Below are 20,000 nucleotides of genomic sequence, written 5' to 3' on the forward strand. Positions count from 1 at the left end.
ATATGGCTCGTAACGAAAAAGTCATGCAACCTAAACCCAGAAAAGTCTTTGGCCCGTTCGAAGTTACGTCTTTGATGTTATAAAACATACTAACCATTGTTTTACATAATACTTTTCTCTCCCTTTCCTTTTCGAACTTCTATTCAATTCTATTACATACGTAACGTTGAAAAATAATCTTGTAAAAAAAAAAAAAAAAAAAAGAAAAAAAAATCTTATCGATATAACACGAACCGAGTATGCGTAAAGTTTTATTATTGTAGGATGATACACTACAGGTCAAACAATCGTATTTTATTATCGATTAAAGAGAAAGAAAGAAAGAAAAAAAGAAAGAAAGAAAAAATTATCATCGATTAAATTTAAATTGGTAATAAATAATAATATGATCAAGTAAAAAAACAATAAATATAATATTAATATAAATATTAATATAAATATAAATATAAATATAAATATAAATATAAATATGAAACTGATAATTTAATATAATCGCAAAACAAAATATGTATACGTGTATATTATTATTATTACAATGGTATATATAATATTAATATAATAATCATATATATATATATATATTTCCGTAGAGAGTGAGAAAGAGATAGAGAGAGAGAGAGAGAGAGAGAGAGAGAGAGAGAGAGAGAGAGAGAATGCATTCGTAATAATTAATTAAAAAACAGAAAAAATATAAATGTAAATATAAAGTTGATAATTTAATATAGTCGCAATATAAGGTATAATATACCTTATATAACATAGGTAATATTCAACTGCGATATTCTTACACAAAGGGATCCCTTTTATCAAGCAACAGGCCTTCCTTATCGACCTGAACCATTCTCCACCCTTCTCCTTTCTCTTATATATATATATACATTTTCTCCTTTACGTTTCCATAACCCGATGAATCTACTACGATCGAGTCGAAACAATAAAGTAATTTTACTTTTGCCACCGTGAACTTTTGCCATTGCCTACAAATTCTTATTTCACAAAAGTCTTTCCCTTGGTCTATTGATGGAAAAATTTGTATCGGTGTGATTACGCTGAAAGGAGCATCAGTAATAGTAATAGTAAACAGTACTAGTAGTAGTAGTAGTAGTAGTAGTAGTAGTAATATAGTAGTAGTAATGGTAGTGTGTTAGAAAAAAAGAAAAAAAAAAGAAAAAAAAAGAAAAAAGAAAAGAAAAACTAAAGAAAAGAAAAGAAAAGAAAAGAAAAGAAAAGAAAAGAAGTAGAAAAGAAGTAGAAGAAGAAGTAGAAGAAAGTCGTCGACATTTCTCTCATAGAGCAACAGGCCTTCTTATCGATCGTCCTTTGTGCGTATTACCACCCACGACCCTCCCTCACTTTATGCCCCTCTTTATGGACTCTTCCCCTTCTTTCTCCCTTCTCCTTCTCCTTCTCCTTCTTTTTCTTTTTCTTCTTCCCCTTCTCGCAGTCCTCGTCTGCTTCTGAATCCTTCGTACCTTCGAGCTAAAGGTTAAATTCACCTCCGCGCCTCCGCGCGCGCCTTCTCTCTCTCTCTCTCTCTCTCTCTCTCTCTTCATTTATCCTCTCTATTCCTTATCTTTTGCGTTTAACAAAAAAATAAAAAGAAAAAAATAAAAAAATAAAAAAATAAAAAAAGAAAGAAAAAGAAAAAAGAACAGAAGAAGAAGGAGAATAAAAAAAGAAAGAGAGAGAGAAACCTATAGAAGCAAACCAACGGAATTGAATTCTTTTACTTCGTTTTTCGCGGGGCGGCGGGAGGCCTTGCTTTAATATCGCTCGTTTATCCATTGATATTGTGATTTTTAGGTAACCCCGAAAGACGAGAGATATCCTTCTTTCCTGTTAGATCTAAAGTTCTTTCACGAAGAGAGACGATAGAGAGAAGAAGAGGAGAGAGAGAGAGAGAGAAAGAGAGAGAGAAAGAGAGGAAGGGGGAAAGAGGAACGACGCGACGAGTTTTCATAGCGATTTCGTTCGATTATCGAGGTTCTAGATATTCTTCTTCTCTCGTTTATTCTTTTTCTTTTTCTTTTTTTTCTGTCTTTTTTTTTTTCTTTTTCTTTTTTTACTTCGAATTTTTCCTTTTCTTCTTCTCTTCTTCTTTCTCCTTTATACTTCTTATATACTTTTCATTGAATCGGATTCTTCTTTCTCGTTAGTTAAAAACTACTTTGAGAGAGTACGGTAATTTTGACCGATTACCGAGTTTTCAAGATTCTATTTTAATTTCGTTTCTTCTTCTCTCTTTCTTTTTCTTCTTTTTCAAAAAAATTTCTCTCCCTCTCTCTCTCCCTCTCTCTCTCTCTCTCTCTCCATCTGACGCAATTATGGAATTTGGGTTATCGATGCTGGAAAAACGGGAAAATAAAAGGAGAAAAGAGAAACGAAATAAAAAAAGAAATAATAATAATAATAATAATAATAATAATAATAATAATAGTAATAATAATAATATTAATAATAATAATAATAATAAAGAGTAGAAAAATCCTATTTAAATATTAATTTGAAAAGTTCTGACAAGCCGCAGTTAAAGTTTGAAATTCTCCAGATTTGTCCTGGTTTTTGTATCCCTCCTCACCCTCTCTCACCCTCTCTCTCTCTCTCTCTCTCTCTCTCTCTCTCTCTCTCTCTTTCTTTCTTTCACTTCTTTTACTTTGATGTATACACTGTATTTATACGTTGCTATGAGAGAATGTCCTTGGAGGCACACACCGATCGTAGAAACTAAACAACACGCAGAATCGTTTCAATGGGAATTGTTAGCATGTTAACACAGATATACATAAATACACACGCATATATATATATATATATATACTACACATACATACGTGCGCACGCCATTTGATTTCGTTAACAGTCTGTCATCTCTTTCTCTTTCTCTTTCTCTCTCTCTCTCTCTCTCTCTCTCTCTCTCTCTCTCTCTCTCTCTCTCTCTCTCTCTCTCTCTCTCTCTCTCTATTTCTGTTCTTCGTTATTGTAGCTTCAACATATTCCAGTTCGCGATTTAATGCCGCTAGCAAGCTACATCAAGACCAATAATTAGCCTACAGGGAGAACGATTAAAACTTACCGTATACGTTAATTCATCCTCCCCCACCTCCCTCTCTCACACCGCTGGCATTTCCTTCTCCTTCTTTCTCTAAATCCCTCTCTCTCTCTCTCTCTCTCTCTCTCTCTCTCTCTCTCTTTCTTTCTCCTTTTATTTCAAAACAGCAATAGCAATAACTACAACCAAACTCGCTTTTTTACTATTATTCTTCTTTGTATCCCGGGTACGCGTTCGTACAAAGCACCGAAAAGTATACAACTAACGCGATAAATATTTCAACGATATATTTCAACTGAAATACACGACGATATAATCGAGAATACTAACTTAAATTCTACCCTTATATCACGAAAATATAACAGTCGTCTCGTTCTTCTTACCTTCTTTTAACTATCCACCAAACTCCTCTCCGTCACCTTCCTTTCTGTCACCTTCCTCTCCGTTATCCTGTTCTCTCTCTCTCTCTCTCTCTCTCTCTCTCTCTCTCTCTCTCTCTCTCTCTCTCTCTCCTTTTTCCATCATCCTCTTACATTCCTACCTTCCTTTAACTTCTCTCCCTCCCCCCCCCCTGCCCTCCCTCTTCCTCCTTACTTCATAGTTGCGTGACTTTAATTCCTTCGGAAATAAATTTGCCCGAATGAGAACGAACGACATCCTCTCTTATCTAATTGTAAGTCGGACGAAATTCATTTGCGTTTTTCGTCCTTCTTCATAATAATATCTGACGTTGGTAATATTTAAATATATTATTATTAGACTGTACCAAAAGTTTCATTCGTTTTTATACATTTAATTGCTGTCATATAAAGCAACTAACGTGCAGATAACGAATGAAGACAATCTTTTTTTTTTTAGAGACAACCACCATATATATATATATATATATATAAAGGAAAAAAGAAAGAATAACGTTTTGAAATTAGTCCGATAAAATTATAATTTTATGATCAAATCTTCGGGCAAATCCTTACGAAGGAGTTTCGTTTTATTGTTCTTTATCTTTCTTTCTTTTCCTTTTTTCTTTTTTTTTTTTTGCTTTTCTCCTTTCGTCATCGTCTATTAAATTCAATTGAATTAGTCAAGTTAATTAATTATTTATTTAATTAATTAATTAATTAATCAGTAGAATTTCCTATGTTGTATTTTAATTCATGTTCGTTTTTACGTTTAGAAATAAAATTTATATTATACGTTTCATATCGTCCATCCCTCTTCCACTCCCTCCGTATGTGTGTGTGTGTGTGTGTGTGTGTGTTCGCTCACGCGCAAACATAGATGTGAAAAATTAGTCGCGTGGTTAAAATGGTAAATAAAACGATATTAACGTTTCCATATACCGACGCTTGCGTTACGATAATTTTGTAATTTAATTGAAATTAATTTCTGTACGGATGTATATATATATATATATATATATATATATATATATATATGTATATATGTATATATGTATAGGGGCCTTTCTCTTCCTCCTGCCTGTCCCTACTACCCTCATCATCAGGTCCATGGAATACATATAATAATTTTATGTTTTCAACGCGTACACCAAACTATTCTACCAACCTATCGACCTACCTACCTACCTATCTACCTACCCACCCATCTGTGTATCCATATACATATCTAATATCATATCGCGCATTATTTTACTCTTGCGAGTAATTATGAAAAGCCATTTAAACGATATATTAAATATTTAATTACATCTAAACATTAAAACGTCAATTTATTCATTTGAAAAGTTTGAAATGATCGGATATTAATTTTTTACTTGGGATCAATTTTATTACGCGTAATAAATGAATAAAAGCAATCGAACGAATCCGATAAGTTCTTTTAATCATTTCTAAACGATAAATAACGATAAATCGATCGTTAGTTGATATCATTAAGTATTGATATTATCGTTACGTATATCGTAGATAACATTTCCTTTTTTTTTTTTTTTTCCTTTTTTTTCTTTATTTTCTCTCTTTCTCTCTCTATAAACGAAATCGTTTCATTGATAAAATGGATATTATTTATTCGTTCTTGTTTACTGAATGACGAAATATTTTCTCATTTTTAAATGATAACAATTAGAATCGGATATTTCTTAGAGTAGTATGAATATAGACGATCGATATGATTAAATGAAAACTTTCAGATCGATTTAGATCGTGAAGAAATTTTTCGAAAACACGAATAATGAAGTACTGGTATCCTGTAGAGTATTCTACCTCCTCCTCCTCCTCTTTTCCTCTTCCTTCTTCACCTCTTCATTCTCCTTTTCATTTGGTTCTTCCTTCATACGTTATCCCAAGCCATACACACATATAATACATATAGACAGACATACGTATTTCTTCCCACACACATACACATACACATACATATATAGAGAAATCCTGTGAAACTGTATGAGCAGGAGACGAGGCGTTACATCGCATCGTCGTCGTCGTTTTTCGCTAGGACGAGGAAATTAATTAAAACGTCTCGTTCTCTCTTTCTCTTTCTCTCTTTCTCTCTCTCTCTCTCTCTCTCTCTCTTTCTCTTGTATGTTATGACATCACTGCGACGTGTATACCCCAGCTAGGAAAGGAGAGAGAGAGTAGAGAGATAAAGAGGGAAATGAGAGAATCACAGGAATCCCGAAGGAATGCTGGCAGCCTTCGCGAAAGCTTTCGTTAAGCTTTCGCGAAGCTTTCGCGGCTTTCACGGTCGAATTTTCTCTCTCTCTCTCTCTCTCTCTCTTACTTTTCTTGTATAGAATTATCTCTTTCCTTCTCAATACGACGTACCACATAAAGAGAAGAACGTTTTGTCGTCGACTAATCCCACTAGATGACTTAGAAGATTCACGTTGATTACCATGAGTTCTAATACTCATCAACTAATATGATTTCACGTAAATTTTACAATCCTGTTGTTTCATTCGTTTAATCGCGATCGAGAAAATTCGCAAAAAGGATAAAACTAGAGATCATTCTATAATTATTAGATTTAACTTTTCTTGATTGAACTTTTAATGTAATAACGTGATAATGATTTTTAATTAATCCTTCTTTATTTACTTTTTATTTTTCATTTTATTATCGTCTTTTCTTTTCCCTGCTTTCTTTTTCTTTTTCTTTTTTTTTTTTTTTTTTTTTTTTTCTTTCATTCAAATCACTTGGTAAACTTTTAATTACTCGCTCGATGATTAACGTAAAATAGTTTGTAAGAAAGAATCCGATCTTCGATCATTCATTTTATATTCACGCTTAAAACGATTATTAATAAATTAGTTTGATATGTTATCATTTATCTTATTGAAACTTTATGAACATTAATATTAAATGAACTATACGTGAAACTTTTATTTTCATCCTTTATTTCCTTTTTGTCTTTTTTTTTTTTAATCAAATTGTCCCTTTCATTTTTTCCCCCTAACGAAATTCTACAAATTCTACGATGGCTAAAAGAGTCAGTTGGTATTTATTATTACGACGGATAATTAAAGCGAATATTTCCGTTGGAAAAGTTAATACAATGAAAGAATTACAGGAACCGACGAAGCAGTTTTTCTTTCTTTCTCTTTTTTCTTTTTTTTTTTTTCAAGCTTTATTTAACGACAAGTAACAGTTATTATAATAAATAATTTATATCAAGGATGACGCATCCCGCAGTAAAAGTTATATATAGGTAGGGCCCCTTTGGGTGTTCTGCAACACCCAAACCATAGCCATGAACGAATCGTAACGTGAAGTAGAATATACGTTCTGTCGACACGCGAGCCCACCCCGTGATAATACCCAACCATCATTCCCTCGTGCAACTTTCAACCCCCCACCCCTTTCTCCCTTCACCCTTCTCTTCATCCTTTACCAATCCATCTCCTCTTTTTCCTCTTCTCTTCTCTTCTCTTCTCTTCACTTCTCTTCACTAGTCCGTTCTCTTCTCTTTTCTCTTTTGTCTTTGTCTTTCCCGTTGGATATGCGACGGCAGACCACAGAAAGGAAATACGGACACCGATCAAAAGGACATCGCGTGTTCTTCGCTCGTTTCGTGGCTTTGGGCCCTCCCCGCCCCCCAACCCACCCCTCTCTATTTTACTTTCTCTTTTTTCTTTCTTCTTTTTTAACTTTCTTTTTTTTTTTTCCTTTGTTTTTTACTTTTTCTATTTGCTTTTTCTTTTTTCTTCTTTTTTATTTTCATCCCTAATCCATCCAACAAACAATCCCACCTTCTCTTTATTCCTTCAATCTTATTCTCTCGTGTTCTACTTTTATTCTCTCTCTCTCTCTCTCTCTCTCTCTCATTCACTTCTCTTCTTTGCTCTTTCTCTTTATCTTTATCTTCCTATCTCTCTTCAAAATACTCCTAAAAATGTATTCTCTTTTAACCAATGATATTAATGATAAATATTAATGATATATATATATATATATATATATATATATATATATATATATCCTTTTCTTCATTATCCTTAGATCACACATGAAAGCGTGCGAGACAATAGCTGGCCATTCCAATCGCGTGTTTCTAACTCATATCTATCTACTTACACTGCTTACTGAACTTCTATGAATTTCGTTTATTTACTTAATACCATCTGATTATCTTACCTATCTATTTCCCCCTTTTGTCTCTAACACGCAAATCGAAAAATGGGATGGTCGTCAGAATCCTTTTTTCTAAATCGAAACTGGTCAAGTCCAATAATTTAATTTTTTTCTTTTTATTTATTTATTTATTTATTTATTATTATTATTATTAATATTATTATTATTATTATTATTATTATTATTATTATTATTATTATACGTTGTTATAACAATGTTTACAATTCCTCTGTTCTCTCATCGTCCACTTAAATCATCCATAATCATTATAACATTAGATATCCAAGGGTTCATAGAGTCAACGTACGAAAAAATTCTCTCTCTCTCTCTCTCTCTCTCTCTCTCTCTCTCTCTCTTTTCTATGTTTTTTTCTTTTCTTTTTTTTCTTTTTAGTTTTTGACGGTTCCATTGTAAAATCCAACGAAATTTTAGATTAACTCGAGCGAGAAGCGTTGATTTCTATATTCTCCAAAGAGAAAACGTAAAAGGGGCCATAGCAACGGAATGGTGCATGGTGAAAGAAAAAGGAAATAAAGAGAAATAAAAGAAAGAAAGAGAGAGAGAGAGAGAGAGAGAGAGAGAGAGAAACGGGGGGTAGGGAGAGAGGGAAATGAAGAAAACAAGAGGTAGTGTTCTAGGGTAGAGAATAAAACGAGGGTTATACGGTAGGACTACGTTTAACTCGGTTTAACAGCTTCATGGATCAAAATATGTACGGTACGACGAATCTGATTTGACCAAAAAGCCAAACTTGACGATTGACTTTGTACTTTAGAAAAAATTTCTTAAAGTCCTTAGAAAACATTAAAACGTAGATAACGTCAAACAATGAGAATGAAAGGGAGAGAGAGAGAGAGAGAGAGAGAGAGAGAGAGAGAGAGAGAGAGAGAGAGAGAGAGAGAGAGGTGGGGAGGGGGGAATATTCCAATAAAATTTGATTTCGTTGAATGACCACATGAATCTCGATGGTCTGTCTATGCAGTATAGTTTTTTTTTCTTTTTTTTTTATAATATTTTTGGTCCTTATATATAAATTTTTGAAATATCATTCTTTATGTATATTTTTCCTTTTCTTTTTTTTTTTTTGTTTCTCTTTCTTTCTTTTTTCTTTTTCTGTTTGTACAAATTACGTGATCCCACAAACCGGTCTTCTCTTTTTGTTCTCTCTGTTTTTCTTTCGCACATAGACCATCCATACACTCTTTCTCTCTCTCTCTCTCTCTCTCTCTCTCTCTTGTGGCTATTTATATGCACGTACATAATCGCATATTTCCGTCATGGACCACCGAGCGGTATGCATAAGTTATCAGTCTCTAGGATTAATCTTTAAATTTACTTTCGGGTTGGGATAGTGGGCGGGGGAGGGTGAGAGGGGGATGAAGGGGGATAGAAAAAGATCATCGATCAGCGATCCTGCGTGAAATTTTTTTTTTTTACATACTATTCTAATTCCCTCGACACTGACCCGACCGGTTGTGGTTCGTTCATTCGTTCAGTTATTCAGAAGGTAAAGAAAAGAGAAGAGATATTAATAGAAAAAAAATAAAATAAAATAAAAAATAAAAAAATATCAGAATTTGACTCAGTCAGATTCATTTTTAAAGTATATTAGATAATCATGTATTATTGTTCTTTGTATTCTTGGCTTTTTCTTCTTCTTCTTCTTCTTCTTCTTCTTCTTTTTCTTTTATTTTATTTTTCTTTTTCTTTTTTTTTTTTTTTTTTTTTTTTTTATTATTATTATTATTCTTCGTAATCCTATTATTTTCTTTACTACAAGATGGTCAAAGAACTTGGAGAGAACGTTTTATGAAAGTTTCAAAACTCTGTTGCGTTATCGTTGTTCTTAGTTGTGTAGAATACAGGACTACTATCTAATTCAAGAAGGCAAAGCATATAAGTAGCTCGTTTAAATACAATGGAAATTTACGGTAAACCCAAAGGAAAAACGAGATCGCTAATCCACAATTGATTTAGAGAAGAAATTCTATGTATGCTTGACGTTCACGTCAAGATACTAATAGATCTTCAAACAGCCGACTGTTTTCGAATTAACGAAGTTTCTTTTTCCTTCCTTTTTCTTTGTTCTTTTTTTACTCTTTTCTTATTTTTTTTTTTTTTTTCTGGTACGTATATCGGCGACATGTGTTCATGATTGGCAGAAGCTCGACAAAAGCATTACATAGTTTGCGGATACCAACTTTTTTAATTTCTTTTCTTTTTAATTTTTTGTTCTTTTTTTCTTTTGTTTTTTTTTTTTCGTCCTTAGTCTCTTGGTAATAATATTAATGGAAAGATGATATCATTGTGGTATAAAATTAATTTCGTTAATATCTCTAAGGAAAATTTAGCGATTTTTTTTTTTTTGTTTTTTTTTTTTTTTGGTTGTTTTCTTTTTACTTTTCTTTTCACGTATTAATATATAAAGAAAGAAAAGAAAAGAAAAGAAAAAAGTCACGGTCATTGCTTAGTTAAACATACGGAATTTATACTCGCAACGTTAAGAAAAACTTAAGAGAAACTTTCAGTAAAAGTTAGTAATTTTTATTATAAATAGTTTCATCTCTACCAGCGATCATATATATATATATATATATATATATATATATATCCTCGGGGAAAGAAAACTTATACCATTTAACATTATAAAATACGTAGGCTAAAATACAAAGAGGTCAGAGCGTTCGTTTATTAAAAGCTTTGTTGTTTTAAAAGTTCATTACTTATCTCGATACTATCGGGGTTTATATGTGTATGCATGCTTGTTCCTGTGTGTATGTATGTATATATATATATATATGTGTGTATGTGTGTGTGTGTGTGTATGTGTGTTTACATACTACATACATTTAGTTGAATGAGCGAGTAGGTGGCTAGATGGGTGGGTTTGGTTACGTGCGGGCGTGAAGGAAAACGTTTAATAAAACTTACATTACACAAATTAGAAGAAAACGAAAGGAAAGATAAATATTAACTGTCTTTCGTATTAGTGTTACGTTTTAATAACCCCATGATAGAGATTAAAGCAAACGAGCTTGCAATTTCGATCGAAATCACTTTAAAATCGAAATTCTTTCTCTCTCTCTCTCTTTCTATATATATATATATATATAGAGAGAGAGAGAAAGAGATATATCATTAAAATGTTTTTCCTTTTTTTTCTTTTCTTTTCATTTCTTTTTTTTTCAAATCTATTGCCACGACTACTTTTTTCTATTTCTTTTCTTTTTTTTTTTTCTTTTTAATTTTAGTTTGAATTTTTTCTCTTCTTATCAACAATCACACACACACACACACACACACACACGTTCTTTTCACATTAAACGCTAGAGCCAAGTTATTAATAATCACAGTATAATGATTAAGGCAAACAAGCATGCAATTTCGATCGAAATCACTTTAAGAAACGAAGTTTAACAATTTAAATGCATTTTCAATCTATATTTCTATGATTATTTCTTCTTCGTTCGTTCTTTTTCTTTTTTTCTTTTCTTTTCTTTTCTTTTCTTTTCTTTTCTTTTCTTTTCTTTTCTTCTTTTTTTTCCTATTATCGTATCCCCATACTCGTTCTCGTACATCGAAATCATACCGGAGTAACTACATTTTAATAATAACAACATAAATGAATAAAGCAAATGTACAATTTAAATAGAAGTCACTTTAAAATCGAAGTTATACCATCGAAATGTTTTGTCCGATCTACTGCTATGATTTTCTTTTTTTCTTTCTTTCTTTCTTTCTTTTTTTTTTCTTTTTTTATTCCTTTTCTTTCTTTTTTAATCGATAACCATATACTGTAGTATATGGTTAAGTTATGCTGTAGTATATGGTTACTGTAGTATATACGTGTACGTTCACGTTATTGAAATCATACTAGATATTTTAATAATCACAACACAATGAATAAATCAAATATGCGATTTGAATAGAAGTCGTTTTAAGATCAAAGTTATGTCATCGAAATTGTTTTTCTTTTCTTTTCTTTTTTTTTTTCCGATCTACTTCCACCATGGTTGTATTTTCTTTCTTTTTTTCTTTTTTTCTTTTCTTTTTTTCTTTTCTTCTTCTTTTTTTTCTTTTTTTTTTTTTTTTTTAATCGACGACCACGCACGTTCTCTTTATTGAAAATCATACTAGAATAATAATTTTAATAATCATGACACAATGAATAAAGCAAACGTGAAATTTCAATAGAAGTTACTTTCAAATCGAAATTGTACAATACGAAATTCTTTTTCTCTTTTTTTTTTTTTTTTTTTTTTTTTTTTTTTTTTTTTTTTCTTTTCCGACCTACTGCCTACGAATATTTCTTTCCTTTTCATTTTCTTCTCTCTCTCTCTCTCTCTCTTTTCTTTTTTCTTTTTCTTTTTTCTTCTTTTTTTCTTCTTTAATCGACAACCACATACACCATCTCGTACACAGAGAGAAATCCCTCTGATTGCTTATTCTCGGTGTAACACACGGTGCGCGACGAGACCGCATCGCTGACGGCAGCGCTTTTGCTCTTTCACACGCTCGTGACTCGTTCGTGGCATTTAATTACAAAAGAAGCTGCCTTGGGTGAACGAGAAGGATTCGAGGAAGGGGCAGTGGGGGGTGAGGATGGTGGGATGGGGCTAGGTGAAGCGGTGTAAAAGGGGGTGGAGGGGGATGGTCGACAGAAAGAGAGGGTTGTGAGAGAGACATTTGGAAGATAGAGAAGAGAGTTTTCTCTGACTTGGCCCATTAGGAAATGAGATATTCCGTTCGTAACGAAACGTGACGACGAGAACGAGACATCGTGTAGCTTTGTATATATATATTTTTTTTCCTTCTTCTTCTTCTTCTTCTTCTTTTTCTTCTTCTTCTTCTTCTTCTTCTTCTTCTTCTACTTCTACTTCTTCTTCTTTTTTCTATTCGTTTTCATTTTCTTTTTCTGCTGTTGCTTCCTCTTTTCTATTATCTTTCTTCTTCTTCTTCCTCCTCTTCTGCTGTTTTTTCTTTTTTTTTTTTTTCTTTTTTTTTTCCTTCTTCTTTTTTACCCCCTCTTTCACGCGTTTATAATCTTTTTTCATGATTCCGCTCATGCTTTCTCTTACTCGTAAGAATACATTTTCTTTATTCTCTCTTCTAGTAAAAGATATCGTCGCACGCTCGTTTTACTGCAAATTACTTGGAATTCCGATACGAACGGATGGATGATGAAAGTAGTATGAAAAATGACCGGGTATCTACTTTACTCTTTTTTTTTTTTCTCTCTCTTCTCTTATTTTTACTTAACATCTGATCCTAATGTAACGCGAAACAATAATTGTATTCTCTTTTTGTGAAATGCAAAATTATCAACGCGCCAGGGACATTTTAATGAGATCAATTATCGAATAAATGTCAATTACGAAATATATGTATCTGTGTGTGTGTGTGTGTGTGTGTGTGTACATGAATTAAATTATCGATTAAATATTTCCTTGGAGAGAGGGGTGGGGGTGGGTCGGGAGGTGAGGGTATAGGGAAATTATTAATACAACGTTGTAATAATTTTTCAACGAAATTCATCGACGTAAATTCCGTGTTGTCTTAAGCGTATAAATTTTTACTTCATTAGCGCCATTTACCTAATCATCGTAACAACGGAGCGAATAATTTTTCACTATCGTTATTCATCATCATCATGAGTCTTGTCATCATCCTCGTCCTCTTAATCGTTCTCGTCGTAATTTTCTCAAAGTAAGCGTTCGTATTACTATTATACGTTAACGAACTTAATGAAATTACAAAAAAAAAGAAAAAAAAAAGAAAATTACGTTCCTATAATGTACAATAATACAACAATGTTACTTACATACGTGCCATTTACCGAAATGTTTTCTATAATGAGAAAAAGTATATTAGCAGTTAATTCCTTTTGGACATTGATTAATGATTATCCTTTTTTGCGAGAGAATAAAATGATAACGTATTATTCTTTTGCCATTCCTATTTTCGATGAAAAATGAATGGAGCATACTTGAACGGGTTCGTATAACGTGATAAAGGATCTTCTACGATCCACGCTTTTATGTCACGTTTAGATAAAGAATTATTGTAATAATTCACTTTTACGAATTGCTTCAGTCAATTCACCTAGATATTCCAGTTTGTAGCGAGGTTTCAGATCAAGAAGATAAATCACATCGCTTTTGATCAAGAAGTTTACTCGGTTGAAAGCTTACAGGATGTTATCCTATTTCATTTTCTTTCTTTCATTCTCTATTTCTCTCTTTCTTTCTTTTCTTTCTTTCCTTCATTCCTTCCTTCGTCATCTTGTCATCTCTATCTATTTTTCCTCGATTTTTATTTTTTTTTTTCGCTTGTCTCCATCTTATTTTTTTCTTCCTTCTCTTTTTCTTCTTCTTCTTCTTCTTTTCTTTTTTCTCCCCCTCTTTCTTTCCACCATTTTCCTTTCCATTCATTTATCTTCCCCACACTTATTTAATTTCAGTTAAGGCGACGTGTCTTCGCGAGATTTTTTTCTTTAAAGACCAAAGAAAAAAAGGAGGGGGAGAGGGGAGGGGAAAAAAACTTTTAAACGAAAAGGATTATTGAATTTTGCCTTGAAGTAATTACTCAATCTTTTGATTCATATTTAATAACTGAAAATGAATCGTGACGTGTAATTTTTATTTCAAGGAGGACGGTGGAGGGGGATTTGGGGGGGGGCGGAATTTGGGAAAAAAAGAAAAAAAGAAAAAATTCATGGGAATTAAATTGCTCGTTGTCCCGTTTATTTTTTTGCGTGGACGCGCAAAAATTTCGATAGAATACGAAACGAAAATGTAAGAGAACGATAAACGTACGCTCCTCCTATCCTAATAATCGATCCGATCGGATATATATATATATATATATATATATATATATATATATATATATATATATATATATGTATATATATACGTATGTAGTATCTGACAGTGGAACGATGACAATTATTGTTCGACGGGTTCACCAACGATTTATCATAGCGAAGCAACGTGTCGAAGTACGAATGGAACGTCGTTAATCTCATGGACAATGCTAAGCTAGTGGTATCTCTCTCTCTCTCTCTCTCTCTCTCTCTCTCTCTCTCTCTCTGTATGTGGTCGATTTTCCGCCATTTTATGTTTTCTAAATATCAAAGGAAAGTAAGGAAGGACCGAAGGTAAAGGGAAAAAAAATATTTTTCAAAGGAATAAATCGATGCCTGGATTGTTGCGATTGCTTTGACAAATTTCTATTTGAAGAAGAAGAAGAAGAAAAAGAAGAAAAAGAAGAAGAAGAAGAAATAAATAAATAAGTCGGAATCATTATAAAAAAAAGAAAAAAAAGAAAAAAAAGGATAGATAGAAAGAAAGAGAAGAAAAGGAAAAAAGAAAAGAAAAGAAAAGTAAGAAAAGTAAGCTGATGAAAAAGGAAGAAAAAAAATATAATAGCAGGACAAAGGACTCCCTTTCCCTCTCTCTTTCTCTCTCTCTCTCTCTCTCTCTGTCTCTCTCTCTCTCTCTCTTTCTCTTTCTTCGAGGAATACGATGGGGGTATTGATTTTGGAAGGAACGTGTGTTCCTCCTCGCTCGCTAGGAGGGTTTGTAGAGTCTCCGGTCTCTGCTGGTGGTAGGTTCGTAGGTCGAGGGGCTAAGTCGCGTTTCTTGCTCTTTTCACGGAACGGCATTTCTTGACGAGCGTTGGCGTTGGGCTATGGGGGAAGGATAGAGAAGCAGAGTTAGGGTGGAAAGAGAGAGCACCGCAATGCAGGCAAGGGCGTTGTCAGGGGCGACCCTAGCGACCGTGAGGCCTCATTCGCACCGAACCAAACGAACCAACCACGACTGACTGCGATTCGCAGTCGAAGAAATAATTGCCGACGAATGTGGTAACGCTAACGAAACTTTGCCACCCGTCCGTTCCATCTCTCCCTCTTTTAACCTTCCCATCCTCCCTCCCCGGCCCCTAACTCCCAGACAAAAGTCGATCTTCGATCTGGTGACTGTTCGTTTCGTTTCGGTCATTCATCGTTCCTTTTCTGAACGTTCCAACGATCTTTCATACGATTGTGAGAGGGAAAAGGAGGAGGAAGAGGAGAATGGCCAAATTTATTTCCACAAACCGAAATATCATTGTAACCGATTCCGAACTCTCTCTCTCTCTCTCTCTCTCTCTCTCTCTCTCTCTCTCTATCTCCTTCTCTCTTTCTCTCTCTCTCTCTCTCTTTCTCCTTCTCACCCTCTGGCGTTCGTCATCGTTCCATCGTCATCGTCAGGAATGGTAATTCAACGTTCCCCGACAAATCCCATTTAGATTTGTCAAAGCGTATTTATATCGACGTATTATAGACCCATCAACAAATATATATCGTCCAATAAAACTTGTCGACGGTTTATAAAGATCCGACGATATGTAAAAATAAACATTTTATTAACACCTGGTTGCATCTGTGGCTAAACGTTGCCAATTCGTTTCTCGACCATTCTACGACGCCAATTGTAACGTACCAATAATTATCTTATGCACAACAAAACAAAAAATTAATTTAATTTATATATATATATATATATATAGCTTATAATGATTGATTTCAGATACGACGTAAGTTCCTTTCGTTCGACGTAATCAAATTCGTATTGTTTCTTTTAATGAAAAAAAAAAAAAAAAAAAAAAAAAAAAAAAAAAAAAAAAAAAAAGAAAAGAAAAGAAAAATGTTTCCTTTAATAAACGATACAGGACACGTATGTGACTTATTCATCCTTACCAACGTGTGTCATACTATATAAAAAAAAATTTTCCATCGACGCATTTGTTACAGATCGATTTGAAGCCCCTTCGCGAAACAACGATACCACTGCCCGCCTCTAAGGTTACGGAAAAACGCAAAGCCGAGGAGGCCGATGCCAGTAAGGACTTGAAAAAGGTGAATTACTATATAATAATAATAAATTTATAATTTTTCTCATTCCTCCGAATACCATTACCATCACTATCAAGCCCATCGTCATTCGACCCTCCACCTCTTCCCCCTCCCCCCCCCCCTCTCTCTCTCTCTCTCTCTCTCTCACCCACCCTACTCCCAATATCTAAAAGTCCACCTCAACTATAAGAATTAGACCAATCGAATTGGAAATCAACGCTATGATATCATCGTGTATAATAGAGAAAGACGCTTTGCTCTTGCGTAATAGCCTTAATGCTCGCATACCGTGCGAGACGAGGCTTTTGTAATGGGATAACGGCTAGTAGCGAGCGCCAAAGCTTTCAGTAACGTCACTCGGGCAAACGCTGGGCAAACAGAAATCGTAGATACACGACATAGCCCAGATATATCTCTATATACACGCCTACAACGTTCGTATAAAACGACTAATTTCGTTGGATTCTGAAACAAAACAGAAAGAAAAATTGCGTAAATTTTTTTTTCTCCCACGCATAAGTGCTTCTTAAAATAAAAGTATATATAATTAGGTAATGAAAATCATTGAATCGATTTGATCTTCTTTCCCACACTTTCTCTCTCTCTCTCTCTCTCTCTCTCTCTCTCTCTCTCTCTCTGTCCCTCTCTCTCTCTCTCTTTCTCTCTGTCTCTCGTTGAAAAGTACAGATCCACAAATTTGTCCTGTTATAAAAGTGTACCTATTTTGGAGCACAGTACTCGTGAGCCAGCAACTCGGTAGCAGCACGTGGATAGACGATAAACCGTACGTAACAGGTTTGGAATGGATCGTTTAGAGAGATAGAGATGAAGAGAGAAAAAGAGAAAGACAGAGAGAGGAAGAGAGAGACAGAGAGAGAACTGAACGTGTATTTTGGTCCGACTCTCGTCGATATTTGACGTACGTGGCAGCGGCGACGAGCGTCGCTCGACGCCACGATGCCCGTCCTCATTAATCTGCGCCGCTGTCGTCATTAACGAAATAAACGCCCAAGAAAATGCTCACGCCCTCCTAACCGTACACTATTGCCGCCGTGGTACACCACCCTGCTCTCACTTTGAAATACGAGTTACGACCGTTATTAACGGCACTGATGCTTTTTTTCTTTTTTTTCTTCTTCTCTTCTTTTTCTCTTCTCTTTCTTTCTTTCTTTCTTTCTCTTTTTTTCTTTCGTTTTTTGGAATCTTTAAATTGAAAGAGAGAGAGAGAGAGAGAGAGAGAAAATAAAACAGTGTCGATTTCGATGGATTTGTCCAAACGAATCCATCCGTTTTTCCTTTTGGGTCTTTTATCTCTTACAAGATTTAATTAAGTATTCTCAACCTTAAGATTTCTCTCTTTCTCTCTTTCTCTCTCTCTCTCTCTCTCTCTCTCTCTCTCTCAATCTTTCTCTCTCTGTCTTTTTCTTCCCCTTTTCTCTAGTTCCAACGAAGTCGAGTACTAATTTGTAGACCAACCACCGACATTTACTTTTTTAACATAACCGAGGAAGTTTCTACCAGCTCGGCTGCTAACTCGAGATCCCGTCGAAATTAATTGCTTAGGGTACTTGTTAAAGTCTTGAGGATGGTATGCTCACGTTAAGGAGGACCCGTTACGCTACCTCCTTCCTGTCCGTTAATCGTTTCAAAAACTGGTTTGTATATAAAACTAGAGATGAACTTGATGCGCACTATCTCTATCTCTCTTTCTCTATCTTTTCCTTGGTATATCTATCTTTATTTCTCCTGTTGAAGTAATTCAGAGAAAGATGATGATAATAAAAATGAAAAGGGTAAAAGATATACAGAGAGACATAGACATAGACATAAACAGAGATAGAGAGAGAGAGAGAGAGAGAGAGAGAAAAGAGATAGTCAGAGAACATTGTACGATGCTTGAATCCTCGTTTCCCGTCTTTCTAAATTGATTTAAAGCTGAAATCTCCGAAGCTTTAATCCGTTAAATCTCTACGTTTCAACGTATATCCCTCTTCCTCTTTCTCTCTCTTCTTACCCTCTCACCTATCAACTCAGCTTTACTACTACCACCATCACCAGTACCATCATCTCCTCCTCCTCTACTCTCATTGATATTTCTATCGGTTGGACAGCAACAGGCGACTACACTGTGTACAAACGGGACAGGTATATATATATATATATATATATATATATATATATATATATATATACAAAAAAAAAGTCCACTTTTAGTTTTAAATTTGTATGCTCGCGAAATGAGGTATGTCGATGATATTATCCATATCTATGATTCTTTGGAATGCGATCAGAATGCTCGAACATTTTCGAGACGTGAATTTACAAGACACGCACACATACATACATACACTTTGTTGCTTTTGCTCCCTCCTTCTCTCTCTCTCTCTCTCTCCCTCTTTCTCGTACTGTTGCTGTCGGTCTTGTACCATGAAATCCTCTTATTCAAGAAGTGGTTATACTAATATAACGCACGTTAAGAAGAAGAGTATCAGCAACAGAAGCGATCCAGAGTGACGGTGACGGTAACAGCAAACGGTAACAGCAACAGCGTCGTGGCGCGTGCAGGATGAGGAAGGCAAAAGCCCTCTCGAAGCTGTGAAAGCGGCGAGACAGGGTATAGGAGGAGCTCGGTGTCAGCCGTATGAGTGAAAGAGAAAGAGAGAAAAAGAGAGAGAGAGAGAGAGAGAGAGGGAGAGAATGGTGGAGGTCGAAAGGGAGGGAACTTTCATGGCCGGTCGATACAGCCGAAACTCCAGAGCGTCGGAGTCGCCGAGTGGCGCGAAGATTCTTGCGCTCCGAAATCATCAAATCTCTCTATATCTATATGATTCCTACGTTCCTAACGTTTCTAACGTTTCTACGTTCGCTCGTGTTTATCTATCGAGAAGAGTCCGATGGAACTCGTTCGGATATAGATAACCAACGGAAGCCATAACTTATTTCGAGAAATGGATTTGTTTGTTTGAAAAAGAAACAAGAAAAAAAAAAGAAAAAGAAAAAAAAGAAAGAAAGAGTAAAAGAAAAATCAGGAAAAGGAAAAGAGAAAATTTCACGGCAATTCTTATTGAAGTGTGTTGGTCTTTTTCTTTTTTCTTCTTCTTCTTCTTCTTCTTCTTTTTTTTTTCTTTCTTTCTTTGTTTTTACTGTTCTTCCAAATACACAAAACATTCGAACGAGATGTTAAGATTTTCAAGAGGATGATCGATTATAGTTAATAGATTCATATAGAGAGATATAGTTCAGTAGATTCATTTTTGTCATTAATCCCTTTAGAATGATTTTCTTTTTCTTCTTCTTTTTTTTAATAAGTTTCTTAGTTGATCATTTTAATGAGAATAAAAATAGCACGTAATACCGGAAAATGTTCTGACTTTTCTCTTTTCTTTTCTTTTCTTTTCTTTTTTCATTTTGTTTTGTTATGTTTCATTCATGTCGTAATCCCTCCCCCTCCCTCCCTCCCTCC

At 34.3% G+C, this 20,000-nt stretch overlaps 1 protein-coding gene across 4 annotated transcripts in view; it reads left to right on the forward strand.

Moving 5' to 3' along the window:
* Positions 1-20,000, forward strand: part of LOC124429389 (RNA pseudouridylate synthase domain-containing protein 2-like) — an 82,894-nt gene that overhangs the window by 38,617 nt on the left and 24,277 nt on the right. For all 4 annotated transcript variants that reach the window (XM_046974593.1, XM_046974594.1, XM_046974597.1 and 1 more), the window contains one exon: positions 16,436-16,540. In XM_046974593.1, coding sequence (XP_046830549.1) covers positions 16,436-16,540 — 105 coding nt within the window. The remainder of the gene's footprint in view (positions 1-16,435; positions 16,541-20,000) is intronic.

The sequence above is a fragment of the Vespa crabro genome, chromosome 15 (genome assembly GCF_910589235.1).
Source record: "Vespa crabro chromosome 15, iyVesCrab1.2, whole genome shotgun sequence".
Lineage (NCBI taxonomy): Eukaryota > Metazoa > Arthropoda > Insecta > Hymenoptera > Vespidae > Vespa > Vespa crabro.